At 42.9% G+C, this 26,782-nt stretch overlaps 1 protein-coding gene and 1 non-coding gene across 2 annotated transcripts; both read right to left on the bottom strand.

Annotated features, from left to right (window-relative positions):
* On the bottom strand, positions 1 to 26,773 carry YARS1 (tyrosyl-tRNA synthetase 1). Its single transcript, XM_090269038.1, has 13 exons — positions 26,555 to 26,773; positions 20,421 to 20,567; positions 20,104 to 20,279; positions 17,478 to 17,607; positions 15,480 to 15,560; positions 11,789 to 11,881; positions 9,178 to 9,313; positions 8,590 to 8,675; positions 5,796 to 5,931; positions 4,733 to 4,830; positions 3,186 to 3,379; positions 2,464 to 2,605; positions 1 to 846 (listed from the first exon to the last, which is right to left on the bottom strand). The coding sequence occupies exons 1-13, from the start codon at positions 26,609 to 26,611 to the stop codon at positions 736 to 738; spliced, it is 1,587 nt and encodes a 528-aa protein (XP_090125164.1). The 5' UTR covers positions 26,612 to 26,773; the 3' UTR covers positions 1 to 735.
* Positions 13,669 to 13,814, bottom strand: LOC150014550 (small nucleolar RNA SNORA57). The gene has a single exon (XR_016510278.1). It is a non-coding gene; the product is annotated as a small nucleolar RNA SNORA57 (small nucleolar RNA).
* Positions 26,774 to 26,782: the final 9 nt, after the last annotated feature.

A 26,782-nucleotide genomic window follows, 5' to 3' on the forward strand; every position in this document is an offset into this window, starting at 1 on the left:
TCCCTTTCAGACGTTTTATTTGAATTCATGACACTGATTGAGATGCCTTATGGAGAAGTACCCAACCTCTATGAATTAAGAACCAGGCCGCAGGAACTACCCTACTCCTGATGTTAACAACACAGCTGTCCCAACCTAGCAGAATCGAGGGAAATTCCAGGAGCCCTGAGGCAGATCCTGCCTCTGAAGCCAAGCCCTAGGGCCGGCAGGCACCCTTGAGTGCTGCCACCCAAGTGGTAGACCATTAGGTTCTCTGGTTTCCCCTTCCCTTTCCTTTTCAAATCCCACAATTTCCTGTTGGGGAGAAGCTGTAATTAACCCAGTTCAGGCACCAGATCCCAAGCAGAGGCAGAGCTGCTGGGATAAATCTAGGAAAACCAGGAAACCAGTATTTTTCCAATTAGAAGAACTGTGGCATGAACTTTTTTTTCTGTGCATTATATTAAAACCAGATTTCTCAAGTCAGCTGCCAAGGGAAGAAGGTAGAGCTGGACTCCCTGCGGCTCCCCAGCCCTTGTTACTACCTGGGAGGTCAGTCTCCCCCCTGTAGCCAGACTGGGATGATCCTGGATCTGGGGAGATTGAGCCTCCTCTTACCAAGTTCTGCACCTAATAAAGTCCCAAACTTCTTGCTTCAGTGTCCTGGGAGATGGGTAAACAGATGATAGACGGAGCAAACTGAGGAGCCAGCAGATGACTCAGGATAATGGGAGAAGGGTGAGGATGCTGGGTTTGCTAGCTAATGTTCCCCCCTTTCAGTGATTTACAGGAGATGTAACCCAGCTTGGTCATGAAGTTGGCTTGCTTCCACTGTGCGATGCACTCCTCAGAGATTTTAAAGTCAGCCTGGGCAAGAAAAAAAAAAAAAAGATTATAGTGATGGTGACGGGACTGTGAGAAAATATCTTACACCACCTGTGTGCAAACGGACACAACTTCTCTGAGAGCAGTTGGTCAAAAGATTCCATGTTCACATCTTTTTTTAGTTCATTGTGTGTGTGTGTGTGTGTGTGTGTGTGTGTATGTGTTTTGTTTCACATCTTTTGACTCAGGTAAACCCAAAACATTGCTGGAGGCAAAAATGACCAAACTGAAGAAACTGTCTAACTTTGGGCACCTCATGAGAAGGCAGGGTTCCTTGGAAGACAGTAATGCTGGGAAAAAGGGAAGCAGCAGGACAAGAGGAAGCCCAAGTATGAGCTGACTGACTCCATAAAGGAAGCCGAAGGCATGATTCTACAGGAGTTGAGCAGGGCTGTTGAGGACAGTACATTGTGGACGTCACTCATTCATAGGGTTACTAGGAGTCTGAGCTGACTCAATGGCACAAAGTTCATTTTAGGGGCCTCACTTAAGAAAATAATCACGAGTAAGTGCAAAGACCTATGTACCAGGACATCCATTGTAGCATTCTAATAGTGAAAAACTGAGAACCACCTTAATGCCTAGTAAGGCAAACAATTTTGTTAAAAATAATAATAATGATACACTACTATATAATGAGACCCGCCCCCCCACCCCCCCCAATACTTAGGAAGATAGGGAAGTTTTTCAGGAATAAAGTTGAAATATATATATATAGTATGACTCAAATTGTAAACATCTCTGTATAGAAAAAGTCCAGAAGAAAATAATCACTAATGACATTTTTCAGTATCTCTAGGTGATGGGACTATGAATTTTTTATTTCTTCATTTTCTTCTATATTTTACACATATCTACAATGAAAATTTATAGCCAGAAAAAAAAAAATTCATAAAACCATCCTGGAAAACCAGGAAAGGAGGGAGGGGACAAAGCCACTTGGCACATCCAGGAGGATGGAGAGGTAGAAATCACTTGAAATGCCCTCTAGAAAACCTCCAAGTGAGAAAAGTTGTTAACTAGAAAGTCACACATGTATTGTCAGTTCCATGAGGCGAGTGAATTTTTGCTGCTTTATTCACTGATGAGCCTGAACACCCAGATCAATGTCTGATGTATAGTAGGGACCCAGTACTTCTTGAATGAATGAATTCAGGGGTCACAGGGGCAGGCCATTTGTGAGTCAGTGTCCCAGAGCAAGAGAATGACTGCTCCAAGATCAAGGTGGGTGACAGTGATCCTGGGAGGGTTTTGATCCTAGCTCCACCACTTCTGGTCACCCTGTGTGGTCTTGGCAGGCACCAGGCCAGGTAAAATGGGGATCATCTATCACAGATTTTAGATTAAATGAGGAACTGTCAAGTCCCTCGCACAGTGCCTCAAGTAGCCTGTTGGTCCTCAGTACCTGCAAGTGTCCCAATGTTCCTTAGGTGCCTCATTTAGAAAGGTCTAGAATGAAGAAAGAGGGCCTTAAATGCAGAAAGGCCCAGTTGGGAAGAGGGCAGGTCTGGATTCAATAACAGAGCAGTCTGTTTGGATTCAAGTAATAGACACAGTCCAGGCAGCCCAGGTAAGAGGAGAACCACCACCGCTTTTTACCTGCAACTTCTCAAAGACTTTCTTCTTGGGCTTGAGCTCTTCATCTGGTTGGCCCTTTTCATAGCCCTTCACAAACACTCGCTCACCTGGCGCAGAGCCTGCAGGGGCGTCTAAAGGCTCAACCTTGCGGCTGACCCCTTCTCTGGGAAGACACACAGGACAAAGAAAGTAAGGCTACCAACTGCTTCCAGCTGCCATGGATGCCAAGGCTTTAGAGCCCCACACGGAGGCCCTATTGGGACTTAGGTCGCCTTCACCCTCCAGAGCCCCAGGAGGCCCTCACTGCTATGTGACATGTCTGCCCATCATCAGGGTTGGGTTAGTCAGGGATAAACTGAAATCCTATGTCAGGAGAAACCAAAATCTGGGCTCTTAGGGAAGGAAGTATGACATCGAACAGAGAGCAGTCTACGGCCATACTACCCTGAACACGCCCAATCTTGTCTGAGCAGAGAGAACAAGGCCTTAATAGCTTGTGAGATGAATCCTGGCTCCACCTTGTCAGTGGTGGGCACATACACACTGCTCTGAGCCTTCGATTTATTTTAACTGTAGGTAAAGCGCATCATTCATAGTACATGTACAATAAATAATTCCTTCATGCACTAGCTTTTGCCCAGTGTTCTCAGGGCCTCCACCTGGCTCGTGGAGGGCCATCACATGGGCCATTTCCCCACTCTTGGCCTCCCGGGTCCCGTGCCCCTCCGCAAGCCCTCACTCACATAGAAGCACACAGAAGCATGCCTTGAGACTCGACTCCTCTCATCTTCTGCGGTTTCAGGTTGCACAGCACCACCACCAGCCTGTCCTGCAGTTCCTCCTTGGGCACGAACTGCACCAGGCCGCTCACCACAGTCCGTGGCTCAGCTTCCCCCACATCAATCTTCTCCACATACAGGCTGTCTGCATCCGGGTGCTGCCAGCAAGATGTCAGACCCAGTGTCATAATGGAATAGATCACGGCACCTAGTGAACTCTTGACTTCAGAAAGAGGTATCTCCTCCCTAGAGAAGCTCCCGAGAGGCCCTCTAAACTAACTTTCTAGGTCTCAGCACACAGGAGACTGGGTCTTGAAGGTACATTTTACTCTTAACCAAGAGGTGGGATTTATTTTTTTATTTTTTTTTAAATAATTTATTTATTTGTTATTTATTTTATTTTTAGAGAGAGGGGACAGGAGAAAGAGAGGGGGAGAAACATCACTGTGTGGTTGCCTCTCACTCGCACCCCCAACTGGGGACCTGACGTGCAACCTAGTCATGTGCCCTGACTGGGAATCGAACCAGTGACACTTGGCTCGCAGGCCGATGCTCAACCCACTGAACCACAGCAGCCAGGGCTTAAGAGGTGGGATTTAAATGAGCCTAAATACTTGTGTAAGAGGTGGAAGTAATATCTAAGAGAGATTAAACGGCCTGGACTATCTGGGTGATTATCATCACGACCACAGCTGCACCAGCTCAGTCCTAGGCACAAGAAGATGAAAAAGGACAACTACTGGTGTCACCATCTGAAAGCACCAGCAGCTCTCAAAGCAGTTTTGGTGGCTGGGTCTATATAGTGAAAAGCCAATCAATGCTGGGTGTAGAAAAAGCCCACAATGCCCTGATTGGTGTGGCTCACTGGATTGGGCATTGCCCCCAGACTGAAGAGTTGCCGGTTTGATTCCCTGTCGGGACACATGCCTGGGTTGCGTGCCAGTTCGGGGTGTGCAAGAGGCAACCAATTGATTTTTCCCTCTTCTCTTTCTCCCTCCCTTATTCCTCTCTAAAAATAAATCTTAAAAAATTTAGAGAGAGAGAGAGGGGGAGAGAGCAAGCGAGTGAGCTCGTAACAATGACTCCAGCCACTGGTTGCATAACCTTCTGTCTCTGAGAAAGTCCTTCTCCCTTCGCCATTTTCTGTGTGTATGCATGTGTGCATATGTGTGTGTTGGGAGACAAAGCAGCTGATCCAAGATAAGGCCTGGAGCTAGTCCAGACAAGCTGGTAGAGACCAGGTGAGTCCATTGGACTGGATTTAATGAATAAACAAGTTCCCTGCGACTGACATCCTGTCAGCCCCACTATGAGTTCCTGGCTCTGTTTAGTTGCATAAGGTCCAGAGGCAGCAAAGGGAAAAGCCTGAGGCCTGGAATTAGACACCTGGGTTCTGACCTGCAATATGACCTTGGGGATGTTACTTCCCATTCCAGGCCAGGTTTCCTCCACATGGAAAGAGACAAACTTGACCCCTATCTGCCTCTCTGGGATGTGGTGCAAACGAGTACCTTGTCCACACTGATGACTTTCCCCACACGGATATCCAGCCGGGACGGTATGACCTCCTCTGGTTCTGAATTCTTGGCAGGTCCTCTGGCAGTTGGCTCTGGGAATGAGAAGAACCTCAAGAGTAAGAACTGTTCTCCTTCCCCATGAGAGGTCAACTGCTGATCCCACCAAATGAGGACACCACCAGGTTTTCATGTAGAATCCCCAGAATCTACCCACTGATTATACCTTCCTTCATCTAGCTATCTATCATCATCTAATCCTTCTTCCTTATTTACCTTTACTGAAAAGATTTATAGAATTATATATTAGTCATGTAGGATTTCATTGTGGAAGGAGCAAACTGAGGACCTGAACAGGAAACACCATTAATATTATTAAGTTTTATGGAACATGGGAATTCTGACCTCTATTTTACAGAGGTTCAGACTTCTACTGATTAATTAAAATTTACCTTACCATGAATTCTACTTCTGAGTTATATCTTCTTTAAAACAGGGTTGGCAAGCTTTGAGAAGTGACACACTAGATTTTTACCTATTCTTCCCTTCAGTTATTAGACAGGAGGGGAAGGGAACGGGACAGGAGTAGTGCTGCCACCTTTAGGTGCTTCCATTCATGCATTCTACATATATTTACTGAGTCCTATCTGGGAGGGGTGGGGCCAGTAAGAGCCAGTCAAAGGCACGTGGAGGGGAGCTGAGAGAATCTAGAGATGAGCTTCCCTGAGAAGCTGTGTCACCCTCATGGTCTAGCCTAACTGGTCTCCTGCACTGAAGAGGATTTAGTTACAGTATCCACATACATGTCTTACACCAGCATCTCCCAGCAGTGCTGGTACAGCAGGACATAATCACTGCATAGTACCCACCAAACCAAAATCAAGATGACTCAAGTCCCATTCCAGGAGTCGACAGGGGATGACATTCTTGCACTTCAGACCCCCTGGCTTCTTGGGTCCTCAGGGTAGGATAGACCTTTTTTGGAGGCCTGCTAACAGGCTATCTATCATGATGATGTCATCCCCCCTCCCTGGCCCTTCTCCTCCCCCACTGGCCTTACTCTGCTTTGAAGGATCTGGGTAGGCAGCACTGGACAGCTTCTTCAGTGCCGGGGTATTAAACTTTTCTCGGATGGGATCCAGCAACTTGTTCAGGGCGACTTCAACAGAATTCTTTAGGTCTCCAGGGTGTACAACCTGAAAGTGTACGAGGCCTGGTGGGATAAGGCACAGGACACCTGAATCTACTAAGAATTATATGCATACAGGATGCGGGGTGTTTCCCCAGCAAGTCAGAACCACCTTGTGAAGCTGGTAGGGCAGAGAAGGGGGAGCATGTTCAGAAAGGTCATCTAACCTGTCTGGGATCCAGGTCTTTTAACTCTGAAGTCTATACTAACTTGAAAGTCGCGACATTTACAGGAAGAGAAGCATTCACATAGGCAATGGCAGGACTAAAAGCCCAAAGGGGAGCTGAGTAAGAAGAACAAGAGCTTTGGAGTTGAGTCCCACCTAGCTGTATGACCCTGAACCAGGCACCCTCTAACTTTTAGATTCTTTGCTTAAAAAATGAAGGTAATACCTTTATCTCATAGTCAAAATGAGGACTAAATCACATAATGTGGGTGAAAATGGTGGATAGTGTTAGTACGTGTGTGTGTGTGTGGGGGGGTCATAACTCAGTTTCAATTACCTGGGATATAATTCACTTTTATATCCCAAATCTGTCCTGAAACGATCTTCTAGATATTCTGAGGGGATATCCCTTAGGTATGAATACCTGTAATACAACACCTACAAAAATTTTTATTTCTGATGCTGTTCCTTCATTTCCTTGAAAATGTTTAATTTTTAACAACTCAAAAGCTTTAGACCTGCAATGTCCAACATGGCAGCCACTAGCCTCATGTGGATATTTTAATGTAAATTAAGATTCAGGTACTCAGTTGCACTGGTCACATGTGACCAGTGGTGGCTGTGTTAGGCAGTACGGGTAGAACACATCCCCCCTCCCAGAAGGTGCTATCGCTTTTCATTGCTCCAGGCTTTTTATTCTTAAGCATTTCTGCTTATTTCCACTGTTCCCACAGAGGACTGTTCACAGGTTGAGGAGGGGAGTATGGGTTCTGTGGCCTGCCTCAGACTGCAGAGAGAAGGGTTTCAGAGCAACGGCTGTCAAATTCCAGAAAATGGGCCTTAAGGGCCCACAGATCTCAGAGGTCACTGAGTCCTTTCCTCCGTCTGATGCCCAAACCCTCATACAACTCTGTCTCCAGTGGTCCTCTGGCCTCTGCCTGAACAGCTCAGTGGTGGGGATGCAGGTCCAAGTGAAGCTGCCCTGTGTACCCCCACATAGTCGTGATCATTAGAAAGTTTTTCCTGAAGCTGAACCTAAACATGCCTCCCTGTGGTCCCCATTCGCGGGCCAGGTTTAGCCTTCTGGTGCCACAAGGAGAAACCTAACTCCTCTCCCATGAGAGTCCTTCATGTATTCAAGGATGACTGAACACATACTTGCTTCTTAGCTAAACATGCTCAGGTCTTTCAACTGGGCTTTTGTGACATGGTTTGCAGTCTGTTGCCTAGAGTGGTGTCTTTTCTCTACCCACCAACAGATCCCAGATTGTCAAATAAACCTCATAAAATTAAAGTTCAGGGCTCCATGCACAACCCCAAAGGGACTCAGAACAATGGAGAACTGAATGAACCAACTATCAACTCCCTCGTTGTAGGATCTACATTTCTGATGACTTAGGCCAAGACTTCATTAATATTTCTGACATTGCTGACTCAACTCAAATTCAGAGTCAATCAAAACTCATTTCACTTCCCATACACACTGTCATTAAGTCTTCTCCTTATGATCTGGCCCTGCCTACATATCCCACAATGCCCCACCTCACCTTTTAGACTCTAGTCAGACCAAGCCACTAATGATTCCTTGTATACCACGCTGTTCCATCTTACCAAGTCTCTGCAGCTGATTCCCTCACAGACTTTCTCATGAACGCCTACTCAAGTGAAACAGTGGATGCTATCCCCTCTACAAAGCTTCCCAGGCAGCCAGTTAATGACTTCTTCCCATTTTATGTCTAGAGCATGTATGTACCTTCATTTTGCAGTAAGACAGGAAATATTCGTTTATATGTCTGCTTCTCCTGCTGGATTATGAACTTCATGAGGATATAGTTCTCTTTGTATTGCCAGCCCCTAACTTGGCCACCAAGTAAGTCTTGTTAAACTGTTTGTTGAAATGAATAGTATCCTCTATTCCGTCCCTTTAATTAAATTTTTATTAAAAAACAAAAAAAAAAAATCCTCACCTGAGGATATGTGTTTATTGATTTTAGAGAGAGAGGAAGTGGGGGAGGAGAGACAGAGGGAGAGAGAAAAACATCAATCAGTTGCCTCCTGTACATGCCCTGGCTGGGGATTGAACCCGCAACCTAGGTATGTGCCCTGACTAGGAATCAAACCCACAACATTTTGGTGCACAGGGTAATGCTCCAACCAACTGAGCCACCTGGCCAGGGCTCTCTATTTTTTCCTTTTATATTTGTGTCTCTTATTAAAACCCTGATTTTGCATCTGTCATTGAAATGCTTCATTTTGGGTTGGGTTTGGTCCTTCACTACAGGTTAAGTCCTTTGGAGAGTGATTAGGACACCAATATTAGCTTTGTGCTATTTGCCTATCTAATCTGTGAACCATCTGAATCCTCATCTTAACCATTAAAATAACCCTGGAGAGCATCAAGACAAAGTCCTGTGGTACAGAACCAGAAACCCGGCTAGGACAAGACAGAGAGGTTTGTCAGAATGAGTTCAGTGAGGGTTATGCCTCCTCTGGTATTACCTCATCAGCAAAGTCTTTTTCCAGGTCCAAGTAAGCTGTGTAGGTTTTATTTCCACCCCATTTTTCATCTCGAAGGATCACAAACTCTGTAATAAAAAGGATCCACACCAATAAACTCACTGCTAATAGCAGAGTCAGCATTCCTAGCTCAAATATATGGGTATCTGTTTCTGCCATATATGTATTTTGAACATTATTATATGATGTTTTATTATTATTTTTTAATTGGATGTGTGGCCATGCTGTACACCCAGCTAGCATCCAAACTCAAGGGGGAAGGATTGTGTCTTACATTTATTTTTTTCCCTCTACTTCATGCCTGCCCCCCACCCTCATTTCTACCATCCCTGCCCACCCCTGAAGCCTACTCAGAACTTAACCTGATAACAGCGCAATCACAACTAAATGGTATCTCAACTCTAATCACACATTAATATATCCGAATTCAGAACAGAGAACCAGGGAAGTCATCCCTGGAGGAAGACAGTGACAAATCACAAGTGTGATACAGTGTATGGTCACAAATACTAGCACTACTAATTTTGCTACTTCAGCCTGGCCTCTGGGAAGAAACAGGGAGTGTCTTACCAGACTTGAGGGGGAAAAGGACATGCTTAATGAAGGACAGAACACCATTGCTCTCCACATTCCCTGGCTCACAGAAGGCCTTCTTCAGTTTTTTCTTAACATCCTCCTTCCGATCAAGGAGATCAATCTTGGATTCCTAGAAGCCAAGGGGGGAAAGAGGACCTCTTGTGGTTGAAAATGAGAATATGCTCTACTAATCTGTAGTTGATCCTTGAACAACACAGGTGTGAACTGAGTGGATCCACTTATACGTAAATTTTGAAAAATATGTACAGTACTGTAAATCTATTTTCTCTTCTTTATCATTTTCTTTTCTCTAGCTTATTTTATTTTCAGAATACAGTATGTAATACACATAGCACAAAATATGTGTTGATCGACTGACTGTTTATGTTACTGGTAAGGCTCCCCAGTCAACAGGAGACTATTAGTAGTTAAGTTCCTTAACTATTAGTAGTTAAGTCAAAAGTTATATTTAGATTTTCAACTGTGTGTGTGTGGGAGGTTGTTGCCCCTAACCTGTGCATATTCAAGGGTCAGATGTTTAGTTTTTTCTTTTTATTTATTAATTTTATTTTATTTTTTTCTATTTTATTACTATTTTTTCATTTTACTTTTCCATATTTTAATTTTTTAAAACAAAGATTTAAACATTAAACAACTTTAACAAAAGCATAATTAATCAGAGTGAAGGACCACTAACAATATTGGCAGCCAATAAATAAAACTATTTAAAATTTTCTGTGTTCTTCGAAGGCCATGCCTACGGCATATGGAATCATTACAAATTAGTAGTTAGAGAATAAAGGTCCTGTGATTTTTCACTTCAGGCTATGCCATAAGTGACAGCCTCGGTTCCCAGGCCATGGTCTCTCCCTCCACCTGCTTGCAGCTGCCTTGGAGTTTCCCATGATAGTGGGGTCCGTCAACCCGAGCTCCGTTGGGCCTTGATCAGCCCTCAGACTCACAGCTGCAAGGTAAGACGACTAAATTCAATAGTTTCTTTTTTCTTCCCCCTATAAAACAGCCCCCTCCCTCCCTAAGAGTCTGGAGTCGGGCCATGCGCGGCATGGCTTCCTCCCCGCTTGCTAATTCCCTCAATAAACTTCTTTTCTTCTGCTCGCTGCCTCCTGATGGTTCTCTGAGCAACTTCGTTCTTACAATAAGTATTTCTGAGTGGCTACTTAGTCTTCACTTCTCATTTTTATGGTGTATTATAGTCCCAATAATTAGTGACAACACAATTTATATGACAATTTCTAAACTTTCATATTATGCTCTAATTGTTATAAATTATATATCATGCTTCAATGAACAGCCTAGCAGAGGCTCTTTTTTACTTTCTCTAGGATTGTTTCCTTAAACTACCAAAACAATTGCTAGGCACCTGAAAGGCATGTACAAATTAACACTGCCATCGGCAATGTGTGAGGGTACCTGTTTCATGGCAATCACCAACACCGGGTATTATGAATTATCTAGAGCCATTTCTCCTTTTTAGGGTAATGGAATGTTTCGTATTTTGGAGTGAGTGAGCTCATGCTCCTTTGACTATATGACTATATAGTCATATATATATGACTATATAGTCATATATATATATATATATATATATGACTATATATGAATCACCTGGGGTGCTCTTAAAAAATTATAAATTACTGGGCTCCACCCAACCCTCATGAGTCAAAATCTCCTGGGATCAGGCCAGGTATTGCATTTTTAAAACGCTCTCTGAGTAATTCTGATGCATTCATGTTTGGGAACTGCTGTCAGCACTGATTTCCAGGATTAAGATATAGTGAATGTTACCAAATAGTTACCAAATAGATGAGTAATGTGATACTTTGTCACAGAAATAAATGACACATGGAGCATTTTAATTTGAGAGAAAAAGTAATGAGTATATTCTTTTAAAAATAACAGTAACAGTTTCCATGCATATATTTATTAATCTCTGATCAAAGATCAAGATGTCAGACTTAAAGAATTAGATGAGTGCCCAAACATGATTTAAACAGAATCACCTAGTAGGATTTGAAAGAAAATACAGATTCCTGAGTTGTAAGAACCACTTTATCAGAACCTAAGGACAAGGTCTAATCACCATAAAAAAAAAAAAAAAAATTCCTAGGTGATTCTGAAGATAAGCCATGTTTGGGAACTCTGAACTCAACCTTTCACTATTTTAGGTTCCACTGAGTCCTCTATTCTGTACTCCCAGTGGAAAAAACAAAAGCATACATTCCTGGAACAGAACAGCATATATATCATGTTAGTCGTAGGAAACATCGCCCTAAGCAACAAGACGCTGGTTGGTGAAATGCAACCACAGCCTTCTCATTAATAAGGCTGAATTTTATCTCAGTTCTAGGAACAGAGAAATGACTTTTGCTTGTTCTTTTTATCAACAGCAGCAAAACTCTTAAAATCATCAGGACTGCTTCTGAATCCTTCAATACTCAAGAGTCACTGGAATTAATTGCATGATTTAAGATTACTTACAACTCAAATTTTTGAGAATTCTAGTTAGGTTACTCTTTTTTTGAGTCCTTAATCTCTCTATCTCTTGCTGAAGATCTCTCAATTCAAGTCAGAGTTGGCAACCTACCTCTTCTGAAGAACTCATTTTGCTACCAGTTAATCCTGGAACCATAGGATTCATCAGATGGATCCGTTTTGAGTAGCCAAGTGCAGGGAGATACTGAGAGATTAGAAAGGAACACGCAAGGCAGATGTTAGTATAAATTCCTCCTCAGTACCCTGATCTCGTCTAACCTGTTTCATATATTCCTTCCAATCTTTTTTTTATACTGAATATATAACTTTCAATGGTGATCATAATGTAAACCAAGTTATTTCCACCCCCTAAAGCTTTTCTATTATTATTATACCACTGGATTTACCCTCCCACCATAAAGAACTGTAAAATCCGGCAATACATAAAATAACCATTTGCAGGCATTGACAAATCTTGAGAGAAAGGAAAGCAAAGGTGATCACACATATTACCCTGGCTTTCTCCTTGAGGGCATTTTCCAAACCAGGTTCTGAGAAAAAGACTAAGCAGAAAGCAGCAGTCTGACTAAGCAGAGGAGACAGTGAAGTTTAGGGCTATCAGGAGGCTAAGATTTGGGAAGGGTTCTAGAGAGAAGGGACTCCCCCCTCTAAAAACCAAGTCAAAATTGGCCATTGACTTAACAACTGACTCATAGCTGCGCATGCTTATGATGAGAATCCAGGGAGCCCAGCAGAGAACAGGCTCCGGGAGGCTGGAGACCTGAACAGAGATTTCAGAGGCTGCATGGTGCTGGGGAGACCAAAGTTGAAATTTAGGCCCAAAGTAGAGAGAGTTTTGTGAACATCTTCAAGTTGCAGTATGAGACTCCAAAAAGGCCACAGCCTAAGAATAAAAAGCACATCATGGGAATAAGGGCAAAATTGTAATAGACCTGTGCTAACAAAGCCTAAAACCAACCCCTGACAGGATCAAGGTGATGTGTAAGTAATTTAACAGTCTACAGAAAACAACGCGCTCTATAAACACAATCCAGAGCCTCTATAACATATCTACAATGACTCTGATACATTAAAAAAAGGTATTAGATGGGGATTGCCGGGAATGGGGGGAGGGGGAAGAGGGTATGCGGGGGATTAATGGTGATGGAAGGAGACTTGACTTGGGGTGGTGAACACACAATACAGTGTACAGATGATGTGTTGTGGAATTGTGTACCTGAAACCTGTATAATTTTATTAACTAGTGTCATCTCAATAAATTCAATAAAAAATAAAAAGTACTAGAAATGGAAAGCAGAAAAAAGTGACTGATAATTAAAACAATCAACAAAAGCAGAGCCAGAAACCATCCACATATAGAATAAACAGAGCAGGGTGTCAAAATGCTTATGACTGGTGAGTTAAAGGGAATAGAGGAAAAGATGGACAGGATGGATAAATAACAGAGAACTGTAAACAAAACAGGAATCTATAAAAAAGAATCCAGTGGAAGTTGTAAAATGGCAAAACATAATATTGAATGGATTCAACAGAAGACAGATTTAATAAACTTGAAGAAAAATCAAATAGAATATCCAAACTAAAGCACAGAGAAAACAAAGAAAGGAAAACAACAGAATACAAGAGACATGCAGGACATGACCAAGAGGTCTAACCTATATACAATTAGGGTCCCAGGAGAAGAGAGAGAGAATAGGACAGAAGGACTATTTAAGGAAATAATAGAGGACAATTAACCAAATTTGATGAAAACATCAACCCATACATTCAAGAAGCTCAGCAAAATGCAAGCAGGAAAATATATTTAAAAATATCATAGTCAAATTGTTGGAAACCAGAGACAAAGAGGTAACTTTAAAAAGCCAGAGAGACTGGGGATAGGTCGGCACTGGGACCCGGTCGGCTGCTCCCCCAATTCTCCCCTCGGGGCCACTGCGCCAGGCTCTCCCTGGGTGTCTCCGGTCCTCTCTGCCTTCCCTCTGCTTGAGCCCAGGAACTGGCAGATTGGAAACCTTCGGCATCGAAGACATGATGCCGAGGGGGCCGGAGCCCTTTCCCTGCCTCCATACATTACGGGGACCGGGACCGCACGCCCGACCCCCGCCAAGAAGAGGAGGGTCAATGCTGAGTTTTTAATACAGGCTCCTGGTCTTGTTTTTCATGCTTTATTAACTACTTGGAAAAAATATAATAGTTGAAAAAAGGCAAAACAAAAACAAAAACAAAAAATAACCAGCCAGAGAAGATATATTATCTATAAAGAGAAACAATAATACCTACAGGTGATTTTCAATGAAAACTATGGAAGCTAGAAGCAATGGGTCAACTCTTTAACATGCTAAAGGAAAAATAATTGCCAACCTAGAATTTTATACCCACTGAAATCAAAGGTAAGATGTTTTCGGACAAAAGAATGCTGAAAAAACTCATTATCAAGAGACCTGCACTACAAACACAAAATACTAAGTGGGGCTCCTTGGGCTAAGGAAAATGATCCCAGATGGAAGCACAGAGACATCGAATTGCAGGAAGAAAACAAGAGTAACAGAAAGGGTAAGTAACAATAAGTAAATGTGAAAACTGTTTAAAAACAACTATAATAGTCTTTGGGAATTAAAATATATACAAAAGTGAAATATATGACAACAATAGCACAAAGGGCAGGAAGGCATTAAACAAGAGTAAAATGGTATACTCTTGATTGTTGGGAAGTGGTAAAAATATCTAACTTAAACTGTAGTAAATTACAAAGGTACATGTCATCTCTAGGGCAGGGATGAGCAAAACTTCTGTAAAGAGCAAGATAATACATATTTTAAGCTTTGTGGGTCACACATGTAGTCTCTTGCAAACTTTTTGTTCTTTTATAACCCTTAAAAAATATAAAAACCAATCTTAGAGCATCTGAGTCATACATGAGCAAGCCCTGCCATATCTCTGCTAGAATAATAAAAGCAGGTTCAACTAAAAGGTTAATAGAAGAGATGCAATGGAACAAGGAATACTTGATTATTCAAAAAATTTACATTGCAAACATTTCTCCATTCACTAAATATATCCAAAAACCACTTAAAAATATTATATAATATTCCATTGTGAGGCTTTATCATAATGTATTTAATCAGTTCCTTGTCATTTGATATAAGTTTATTCCAGATTTTTGCTTTAAATTGACAATATGATACATACTTTTATAATTCAAGTTGCAGTTTCAAACCACCCTCCAGGAATTTCCGCTAGCAGTGTTTTCTCTTCAGCCTTGCCAGTGTGAGGTTTTGAGATGTTTTCAAAAACACCAACCACTTCTCAAAAGCCCTTCTCAACCTACTCAAGTTCTTTCCCAGAAAAAAATTATTATGGGCTTGTGCTAATTTCCTCCTTTAAACCCTGCCAAACCTCATCTTAGAGATGAGTGGTTTATGTAAGGTCCAGAGCAAACAGACCAAACACCCTGGGAAAGAACAGCAGTGCCTTTCCCTGGAAACTGAGCTATTAGGAAAGGTGCCTATCACACAGGCCTAGGGGCAGCGTCCTGGCAGAAGCAAAAGCACGCGAGCTCTGAGTCACACAGATCTGGGTGCTTATTCCTGCTCGGTCACTAACTGATATACTGGACAACTTTCTTACTCTTTCTATCCTCAGTTTTCTCATCTGCAAAACGAAGGAAAATAATACTTACTATACAATATGATTATGAGTGGTGGGACTGGCATTTTCAATAACCTTTAAATGCATAACGCTGAGGCTCAAGAGGAAAAAAGATAGGAAAAGAGGATACTAACCTTCTCGGCAAAGGTGAAAATCTTTCTCTGATCAACGCCTCCGAATTGTGCATCTACTTTCAAATACTCTTCATCCAAGGCCTGTGGAGAGAAACACAGGAGCGTGAACTCCTATTGTATTTCTTCCATATGCATCTGAGTACTCAGAAACTTTTGAAAATCACTACATCTTTCAGAAGGTAGAGGTAGAAAGCCAGTAAGCAGCAGTAAGTCCCCATGTTGGCCTCAAGAGCTGCATAAACATTTGCTGAGTGCCTTCAGTGAACAGTACACCATGTGGATGTCATGGGGTAAAGCAGTAGTCTCTGCCCTCAGGAAGTTCACAGTCCAGTGAGGAAGAGAGAGAAGACAACAAACCACGGTCATGTCAAAGGTACTCACTGAATAATGCAGCCTATGAAAAATGTTGACTAAGTGGCAGAAAAAGGTGCTGAGGGCGCTCAGGAACAAGGCAGGGCTAAACTCGTCAACCAAGAGTTACTGTCCCTATGTGTCAGGCCTAGTGCCAGCCCTGTGGATGCAGACAAGAATCAAACCCAGACTCTGCCTTCAAGAAGCCGATTACCCAACTGAGGAGAGAGACATGTAAACAGATGATTTCAATACGGTGTGCTGAGGGCTAACCTCGATGTTCATTTAAAGAACAATGCTAACACAAAGAAAGAAATGATTATCTGGATCTGGTCAGACAGCGGGTGGTGAAGGTTTCCTGGAATCAGACTGTGGGCTGAACTTGGTTTGGAAGAACCTCTAGATGGTTTTCACTATGCAGAGGAAACAGAATGTGAGAAGGCACAGAAGTGTGAAGTGTTTAGGGAAATTATGAGTGATTCAGTCTGCAAAAGCACAACTTCAAGGGATGTGGGAAGTGGTTAGTGATAATGAGCTTAGAAAAGTAGGTAAGGACCCTGAATGTCATGCGAGGGTGCCTAGCATTATCCCAGTCAGCGAGTGGCTTTAAGGAGGGCAGAAACATGACCCACACTCTAGAGAGATCACACCAGTAAGCGGGCAGAGCATGGAGTGGAGGCCTGTGAGCTGGAGACAAAGAAAATATCCGGAAGGTTACTGTGAGAGTCCAGGTGAAAAATAGTGATAAGTCAAGTCAGTGGGGATACAGAGCAAGATTGACTTTAAGAGATTTTTAGGAAGTAGAATTGATAAAATTTAGTGTCTGACTGGATGGGGGGAAGTGGAAGGAGAGCTACAGAAGGATGAGCAAGCAGGAAGAATGTAGAACAGCACTGTCCTATTAACCTATCTGTGATAATGAGTATGTTCTTTATCTGCGCTGTCCAACACCTAGCCACTAGCCACATGCGGCTCACGAACAGCTGACATATAGCCAACGTGATTGAAGAACTAAAATATTTAATTTTAATTACTTTTAATAGCCACATATGGCTATGACTAGAGACAGTGGACAGTGTAGGTCTAGAATGTCTCCAGGTTTAACCTTTGGAAAGATTGTACAGAGATGACAAGGGAAGAATAATTTTCTTATATCAAACATTACAGAAATATACAAAGAAAAAGTTAAGTCTATCTACATTTTAATCCTGCCTTCCTAAAGAAACCAGTATTAACAGCTTGATCTGTATTTTCCCATCTTTCTCCTTGCTCATACAAGTATGCACACACATGAAATAGGGCTGCTTGTTTTGTTTAATGGAAAATAGGATCATGCCTAAAATTTATTTTTCACACATTGCTCTGAAATTAATTTTCAATGAAGAGACTGAGATCAACTTAAAGAAGGCTTGTGGGGATGAACAGTGTTTTAAAGGACAGGCAGGTAAGGGAGACTTACAACTGGAAAATGTCAGAGAGCATTCTAGGAAATGCAGGCACAGCGAGGAGGAGGGAGACAGAAGGGACAGCCTACGGCATGGTGAAGGAACAGAAAGGGCATCAGTTTAACTGGGCTGAGAGAGGTTGGACCAGTGGTTGGAAACAGAACAAAAAAGGTCACTGGGCTACTCCATCCCTCGTAAGTACCTGCAGTCCAGGGTACAGCAGACCACTCAGCAAAGGGTGCTCCACCTGCTTCACCACCTCAGCTCCAGCTTTCTTGGCATCGTGCTGAGTGACCACGGAGGAGAGTCTGTACACATCCAGTGTGTATTCTCTGAGGAGGAAAGGAATAGGGGACAGCTAAGACTGTGCCCAGGCCTCAGTTCACTCCTAAAGCTCATTAATTCACTCTCGCAATATTAACACATTTCAAGAGAGCATTGACTTGTAGCTCTAACATGTGAGTGACTCATCCTTTCATTCAAAACACTACTTCATTTTTGTGTTTCCCCTTTTTAAAGATGGCTTTAATTATCTTTTTCTTCACTTATTTCTTGAAATACTGCTTTTCAGTCCTTCCCCTCCATTCTCTTCTTCTGGATTGCCTATTAAACGAACATCAGAATTTCTCAATTTATCTTCCATGTCTTAAGGATAGTGTACCAATCACGCAGTTTAAGAAAAAGAACCTAGTTACTTCTTTTTTTTTGCTCGTTTATTCTATTACAGTTGTCCCAATTCTTCCCCCTTTGCCCTCCTCTGCCCCCACCCCCACCGTTGTCCACATCCGTGGGTCATTCACAGATGTTCTTTGACTGGTCCCTTCCCCTTCTTTCCACCACCCCCTAATCCTATTTCATTTTTTCCTCCTCCACAGGAACCACTATCCTTAACTTTTGTCTTTTTCTAGTTTTATACTGTTTGTATCACTAAACAATGTGTTGTAAATATTCTCATATGTGTATCCTGTGCAAGTTCTTATATGTGTACATGGGCAAGTTCCTTTATATTTGCCTAGGAGTGGAATCTCTCTGGATCATGGGATTTGCACTTTGAACTTTAGTGGGTAATGCCAAACTATTTCCCGAAGTGGCTTTTATCAATTGTTTTTACTTAATATTGTCATTATTTTATTTATTTATCTTGAGAGAGAGGGGAAGAGAGGGAGAGAAACATCAGTTGGTTGCCTCAAATGGGGACCTGGCGGGCAACCCAGGCATGTGTCCAGAACTGAACTAGCAACCTTTTGGTTTGCGGGATGATGCCCAACCCATTGCGCCACACCACCAGTCAGGGCTGGTTCAATTGTTCATAAACGTCCCTAAAGACCCAGGCAGGTGGCCAATAGTGCCACACATACCGGCTCCACTTTCCTTGAGGGATAGGTGTGAGAATGGAAAAAGGAAGAGCCCTACTTTACACTTTGACTTTACGTAGTAAGCCTGGTTTGCCCCACAGCCCCTTTCCAGAAGATCCCAGTAAACCTGTAACTTCTGCCCAATTCACCAATTTGCAGGTCAATCCTTTCTCTTACCAAATAGATGGTTAGCTTGTTTTTGAACCTGGCTATGTCATTTGGTTTTTATTTTTATCCTTCATTGCTGTGTTTGGAATAGAGGCAGTGCATCAAAGTGTGCACTTACAAAGACATCTTCCTTTGAAGTCACTTTTATATATAAAAAAAACCCAAGTGACTTGGAAGCAAGATAGTTTTATGTGTCCCACCTTTATTCTGGGAGAATAAAAACCTGCCTGAGTTCGTAGATAACAGTGTCTGGCATACACTAAGAACTCAATAAAATATTTGCATGACTTGCTCTCTCACCTTTGTCAGGTTTCTGTCTAGTATCTTTATATTACAGAGATCTCTAACCACTCTAAACAGAAATGCTCCACTTCCCGAGAACTTTATTCCCATCTGCCTGCTTTGTAGCACCTGTCACCATATAGTAAGTGCTCCCTAAGTATTTGTAGAATAAATGTAAAAATGGATGAAATCTCAGGCACTCTACTGAGGCTGTAGATTCAGACATTTATTTATATAGGATGGTTATATGCTTTATTTAAAACTGAAAGTCCAATAGTGGGGAATGGTAAATAAAATTGTTTAGATAAAGTAAAAGGAGACATTAACTTGTAAGCAAGAGATATGAGTTCACATCCTGACTCTATGTACTACTGGCTGTATGAACTTAGGTCAGAATTAATTTCCTTATTTGTGAAATAGGATAAAACAATGTTTACCTTAAGAAATTGTTCTTAAGGAAAGTGACTAGTAGAGTGATTGATACATGGCTTATTTGAGAGGTTTTAAAAAATTTAAAAAATGTGGAGACTCTGAGGCAGCAGGGGGAGAATTACTTAGGAAATTGTCAAGTTAAAAAAAGTAGGACGCAAAATTATATGTATGTTAACATTATAAATGCGAATAAAAATGACAAAGAAGCAATGAAAGTTGTTGGGAAGGTGAAAAACAAGTGAAATATTTTTCTTATACATTTCTTTTATCAGTATTTGCTGAGACTGGAGGGAAAAAGGGAGGCTGAATTGCTCATCATTACTCTCCCACACGCTGTGTGTGACTCTACAAGGCCAAGGACTCTGTTTTGGTTACATTTATATCTCCAGCAAATAGGAGAGTACCTAGGCATTTACTAGTCAGTAAATTTTTGATGGATGAATTAAAAGGACAAAGGGTATAAATTTTTAAATGGTTAATAGGCAGAGCCAAACGGCTTCTCATCCAAATTGAAGGGTGCCTAGACTTCAAAGGCCAATAATTAGCTAGGAGCACGAGAGCCAGGAGGACAGTGGATGATCAAGCACTTACTTGCTGAGCTGGTAATCAGTGCCTTTGATGAACTTGAGCTTCTCCAAGGGCACACCAATGCTCTCCAGCATTGCCTTGATCACATTCTCATAGTAGCTGGTTCGGAGTTCTAGCAGTTCCCAAGGGGCTTTCATGTTATCCAGGTATGCGTGAAGGTCCGCAAACAGAATTGTTACCTGGACGTAAGAGATAAGGGGCCACCAAAATGTGAACTTGTCCAAGTACCTCCAAAAACTCCTACCTGTCCTGCCCTTATTAAGTCTTTCTTCTGGCAATACCCCAAGGGCAACTGCTTGGTTTAAAACATTACTCCTTACCTCACATCCTGCTTTCAGGAAGTCTGCGATCTTTGACATAGGCACGAAGTAAGCCACATGTGGCTTGCCTGTGGTTGCTGTCCCCCAGTAAACTTTAAGTTCCCGCTCCTTCAGTATCTCCTTCAGCTTCTCTTCCCCCAGAACCTCCTGTTGTGGAAGCAGAAGACCTGGTTTAATGCTGGTGCCCCACCTTGCTCATCCTTTACCCTGTGACAAGGAAAACAAAGGCATGTGTCACTGGGGGTCCAGGTTCAAGGCCAGCAGTGGGGCATCTAGCCATGCTCTTAGTGCAGAATGAGAGCCAATCTATGTAGGCATTGTTACTTGTACCACTACAGTGAAATAACACTGACATTAGAGGATTGGGGTATTTCTCTAATCATGTCTTCCTGTCCAACTACTTCTAACTTACACTCCTTCCTTTCAAAGCCAACTTCTTGAAATAGTTACCTCTTCTTCTGGTCTTCATTCTTCATCTTCCATTTGAGTTTGAATTCCATACAGCATCGCACCATTAAATATGCTCTTGCTAAGATCACAGATGGTCTCTGTGTTGCTAAATTCAATTAATACTTTAAAATTTTTACTCCTTTCCTGAAACACTTTCTTCTTTTGGTCTCCTCTATTCCATTCTCTTAGTTTTCCTCCTACTTCTCTGGCTGCTGGGTCTCAGATTTTTTTGCATCTGTTCTTCTCCCTAATCATCAAATATTAGCAATTCTTGCAGCCTTACCTCTTCTTACTCTAAATTCTCCTTGATCCCCTTCAGTGGCTTCAATTACTGCTTATGAGCGAGTAACTCTCAAATCTCCTGATCACACCATATATAGAACTGTGTATGAGGGGGCACCCCAAAAGAACAGTCTTCTGGAGGGTGGGCCCCATGTAGCACAGACTTATCCCACTAGGTGAGTGTTCTAGGAAACCAGGTGGCAATGTTGTGAGAGGCTGTGTTCAGCTTCAGTGAACTTTTTTTGAAGACTCAATGTGTTTGCCCGTTTCATGATGGGTGATTTGAGTGCACCTGCCCATACTATGCAGGGTGTTGAGCAGTTTTTGACCAAAAAACAGCATGATCCACATGCCCCACCCTCTCTATTCATCCCGAAGTGACTTTTTTTTTGTTTCTCTGGATGAAAAAAGTCCTCAAAGGGAAATGTTTTGCTGATGTGGAAGAGAGGAAACAAAAATGGCAGAAGCACTAAAAGGCATCAAAATGGAGAGTTAAAAAACTGTTTTGAGCAGTGGAGGTGAACTTCCAGTCAAGATGGAGGCATAGCCGTGGCTGGTGTGGCTCAATGGATTGACCACAGGCCTGCGAACCAAAGGGTCGCTGATTTGATTCCCAGGCAGCGCACATGCCTGGGTTGCGGACCGGGTCCCCAGCCGGGGGTGTGCAAGAGGTAACCAACACATTTATGTTTCCTCCCTCTCTCTCTCCCTCCCTTCCCCTCTCTCTAAAATCTTAAAAAAATAAATAAATGACGGAGGCATAGGTAAAACACAGCTCACCTAGCACAAACACATCAAAATTACACTAAACTATAGAACAACCATCACTCAGGTCTGTAAGAAATTGAGTTGAATGGAAGTCTGACAACTACAGAATTAAAGAAACCACATCCATCCAGACTGGTAGGAGGGGCAAACCTCAGGGACAGAATGGGCTGGTCCCACGTCCATGTATGGTGCATAAAAATTTGGGAGAAATTCCTTGGGAGCAAGGAGTCCCAGCCCCACACCAGGCCGCCCAGCCCAAGGTTCCAGTGCCAGGAAGAGAAGCCCCCATAACTTCTGGGTGCAAAACCCAGCAAGGATTCAGTCAGTGGAAGAGTCTTCTAGAGTCCGAAGCAGTTCCTCTTAAAGAACCTGCACACGGACTTACTTAGACTCACTGTCTCTGCTTGAAAGGTACCAGGGGAAGAACTGAAGTGTCTGGTAGCATCAAGACAAGAGCTGGGGGACAGCTTTCTCTCAGACAGAAAGGTAGGCAGAAGCCATTGTTCCTTTTCTGAAACTTCCCCCCACAGAGCTACAGAGCCATAGGGCAGGCAGTCGGGGGCATATCTGAGACTCCATCAACCTGGCTATCACTGTTTGCCCCACCTTGGAGAGCCACTGAGGTTCCACCTCACCCAACTTATAGCCCACCCACGCTGTTAACAGTGGCTTTTCCATATGAATGGCTGGTCTCGGCTCATGTTTCACATCTTCCTAAATTCTTTTAAGTGAGCAACAGCTGGCCTCAGGGAGCCCCCAGCCCTTGTACCTCTTGCTAAGTGGCCCCAGGCCCGACACTAGTAGCAGCCAGCCTAGGTTCACAGCTTGGCTTCACCTGGGAACCTCCAAGCCCAGCACAAGTAGCAGCCATCTGCATATTGCTTTGTAGTTCATTCAGGGTGGCTCCAGGCAGAACAAAGGTAGGGGCTGGCTTTGGCCTGCACTACCCAGGAATCCCCAGAGCTTGTGCACCCAGCTACAGACCACATTAGAGCACCACCACCCTGCCCCTGAACAGATGATCCTCCATGGAGGGCAGAGGTTGGTGGTCAGTGGTCACAGCCAGTAGCTGTAGCTGACTGGCCTGGGTAGATCCCTCCCATTGACCTGCCAATAGCAATCAAGGCTCAACTACAAGAAGAGGGTATACTCAGCCCATGTGAAGGGCACAACCTTGAGTACCCAGCTTGGGGGATAGGGGAGGCTGTGCCACTGGACCCTACACAGAGGCAAACACAGGAGGCTGTCAAGATAAGGAGACAGAGAAGTACGGCCCACCAGGGGGGCAGACCAAGGTTTCAGTGGGAGAACTGAGTGACAAGGAGATAGCCAACCTAACAGACACACAGTTCAAAGCACTGGTAACAGAAACAATTAAGCATGACAGGGAATAAATGAAGGCTATACTGAGAGAAATGAAGGAAAACCCACATGGAACTAGTGGTGAGGAAAGGAAACCAGGGTTCAAATCAACGAATTGGAACATAAGGAAGAAATAAACAATCAACCAGTAAGGAGGAAACAAGAATTGAAAAAAGTGAGGAGAGGCTTAGGAACCTCTGGGACAACTTAAATGTGCCAACATCTGAATCATAGGGGTGCCAGAAGGAGAAGAGGAAGAGCAAGAAATTGAAAACTTAATGAAAAAATAATGAAGGAAAATTTCCCTAATTTGGCAAAGGGAATAGACATACAAGCCCAGGAAGCACAGAGAGTCCTAAACGAACTGGACTCAGAGAGGACCACACCAAGACACATCATAATTAAAATGCCAAAGGTTCAAGATAAAGAATCTTAAAAGCAGCAGAAGAAAAGCAGAGAGTTCCCTACAAAGGGGTGCCTATAAGACTAATGGCTGGCTTCTCAAAAGACACTTTGCAGGCAAGAGGGGATTTGCAGGAAATATTCAAAGTGATGAGAGGCAAGGACCTACAACCAAGGTTACTCTATCCAGCAAAACTATCATTTAGAATGGAAGGGCAGATAAAGTGCTTCCCAGACAAGGTAAAGCTAAAGGAGTTCATCATCACCAAGTCATTATTATATGAAATGTTAAAGGGACTTACTTAAGAAAAAGAAGATCAAAGCTATGAACATTAAAATGACAACAAAATCACAACTATCAACAACTGAATCTAAAAAATAAAAAGGAAAACTGAGCAGACAACCAGAGTGTGAACAGAATCATAGGTATGGGGAGCATGTGGAGGGGTGTCAGCTGGGAAGAGAAAGTGGGGAGAGGGAGGGAAATGGTGCAGGATTTAAGAAGCATAGTAGGAGGGTACAGAATAGATGGGAGGGATGTTAAGAATAGTACAGGAAAGGGTAAAGTCAAAGAACTATATGCACGACCCATGGACATGAACTAAAAGGGATGGGACTACTGGGGGCAGGGATGGTGCTGGGCAGAGGGGAGCAAAGGGAAAAGAAATTGGGACAACTGTTAACAGCATAACTGATAAAACATACCAAAAAAAAAAAAAATATCTGTTTCGAGCAGTGGAAAAAACACCTCAATAGATGTATTGCATCAAATGGAGAGTACTTTGAAGGTGACTGAAGTTTAAACATGTAAGAATACATGCACAATTTTTTACAAATAACTTCCATTATTTGGGGCTCCATCCTGTTATCAATCCACTTAAGTTATTCCAACACAGCTCTTAAACCCTCCTACTTCTCTCTGCCCCTGTCCAGCACCCTAGCCTAGGTCACCATCAGATTACACCAAGGTGATCATAGCAGCCTCCTAATAGGTGCCCCATATCTACTCTTGCTCTCTTCCATCCATGCTCCAAAAGGCAGCCAGAGAGATCTTTAAAACCCAAAATTTGATGAACCCATTTACCTGTTAAAATACATTAATAATTTTCTTTTGCCCTAAGATATATTGGAAAAATCCTAAGGCCAGTATACTGCAGATAAAAAGAGCTTTTAGTGTTTCTTCAAGCGATGCTCAGGGAGGCCATTGGAAGTCATGGTAACAAAAACTTCTGCTGGTTTGAATGATCTATTAGCAGGACGTATTAAAATGCTGTGTTCCGAGTTGGTTGGAGGTTGTTCTGCATCCTCCAAGCCCCTATTTGGATACTTGGAGGTTCTCACTACCCAAGGAAAGGTTATATCATTTACCCTTTAAAATCTGAGTGAGTCAATGCCATTAGCTTTGTATACAGTATCCTCTATTCCCAACCAGCACTGTTTTATGGAGAAAAGCTAGGAAACAAAGGATCTGGCTAAGGGGAAGCATGCAAGAATCTCTGGTTAAGATCAAGTTATGAGTGGAAATAACCCAAATGTCCATCAACTGATGAATGGATAAACAAAATATGGTTTATCCATATAATGGAATATTATTCAGCCATTGAAAAGGAATGCAGTTCTGACAGGTATAGTAGCATGGATGAACTTTGAAAACGTTATGCTAAATGAAAGACTTCAGACACAAAGGCCACATTTTGTATGATTCCACTCATATGAAATGTTCAGAATAGGCAAACACAGAGACAAAGTAGATTAGTGTTTCCCAAGGATTGGGGTAGGGGGGCAGAAATGGAAAGCGATTGCTAATGGATATAGATTTTTTTGAGGGTGATGAAAATGTTCTCGAACTAGATAATTGCACAACCTTGTAACTACAATAAAATCCACTGACTTTTACACTTTAAAAGGTGAATTTTATGGTATGTGAATTGTATCGCAAAAAACAAAAACAAAACTGTGGCCTAGTCATTGCTCTTAGAATAAAACCCCAATTTTAAACAGTCTACAAGGCTCTCATGACCTGGTCTCTGCTACCTCTCCTAAACAAACGGGTACAATGTATGGTGATAAATTCAATGAAGAAACAACAACAAAAAAGGTAGAGCAAGGGGATTTGTTATGTAAATGTATGGTTCAGGAAAGGCCTTCCAGATAAAGGTGACAACAGTCGGAGGCCTGAAGGAGGCAAGGGAATAAGCGACACATATAAATAATTAAGTGCTTGATATGCAATTTGTTCACTCTACTCCAGCCAAATTAAACCTTCTCTCTGAACCAGTGTTCTTTCTCTCCTGAGTCTTGATCTTGGTTCCTTCTACCTGAAATGTACCTCCCCCCTATTCTTGCTCTGGTTAACTTCAACTCCTGCTGTTCCTGAAACAGCAGGAACTTTATGGAATGAAGAGGTGATCGGCATCCTTCAGAGCTTTCAGGGAGCAGTTTAGAGGTCACTTCCTCAACCTTCCCTGGCACTCACTCCAGCCCTCCCTACTAATTTCCTTTCAAAGTTCCATGTATAGGAACTTCCAGTACTTTCTTCAACTGTAATTAATTGCATGGCCATTTTTAACGTCTGATTCCCTCCAGACAAGTTCTGGGAAGGCAGGGCCTTGACGTATCCCCATCCCCAGCGCCTAGCACAGCACCTGACACATAACATAGTGGGTGGGGTGGGAGTTAAGCCCAATGTGACTTGTGTGGTACCCAGATAATTGACTGACTGACCGACCGACCAACAGTGAGGACTGCCGGCAGTCTCCCAGCTGCCTTGGCGCGGAGCCCTAGCCCCATACAGTTAGTAGTGGGGCTCAGGATCTCTGAACCTTGGGTCCCCAGTTTCCAGCAACGCGTTTTCAATTCCAAGGCCCGACCTGCAGGTTCCGTGTGATAAGGTTCAGCTTCTCTTCCGGGCTCGGAGCATCCCCCATGGCTCCGTCGCCCTGGTCTCCCCGTGCTGCGTCCGGCACCCTCAGCCCTTTCCTCGGTGGCCGCCGCGTGATGAGAAATGGACTGCGGGACTAGTAAGGTTGCATCAGCTGAGCTCGTCGCTCGGCTTGCTAGGCCTGGACCCTTCGTCTGGAAGTGTCCGAAGACAAGGG

The sequence above is a fragment of the Furipterus horrens genome, unplaced genomic scaffold (genome assembly GCF_987537825.1).
Source record: "Furipterus horrens unplaced genomic scaffold, mFurHor1.1.pri manual_scaffold_3, whole genome shotgun sequence".
NCBI lineage: Eukaryota > Metazoa > Chordata > Mammalia > Chiroptera > Furipteridae > Furipterus > Furipterus horrens.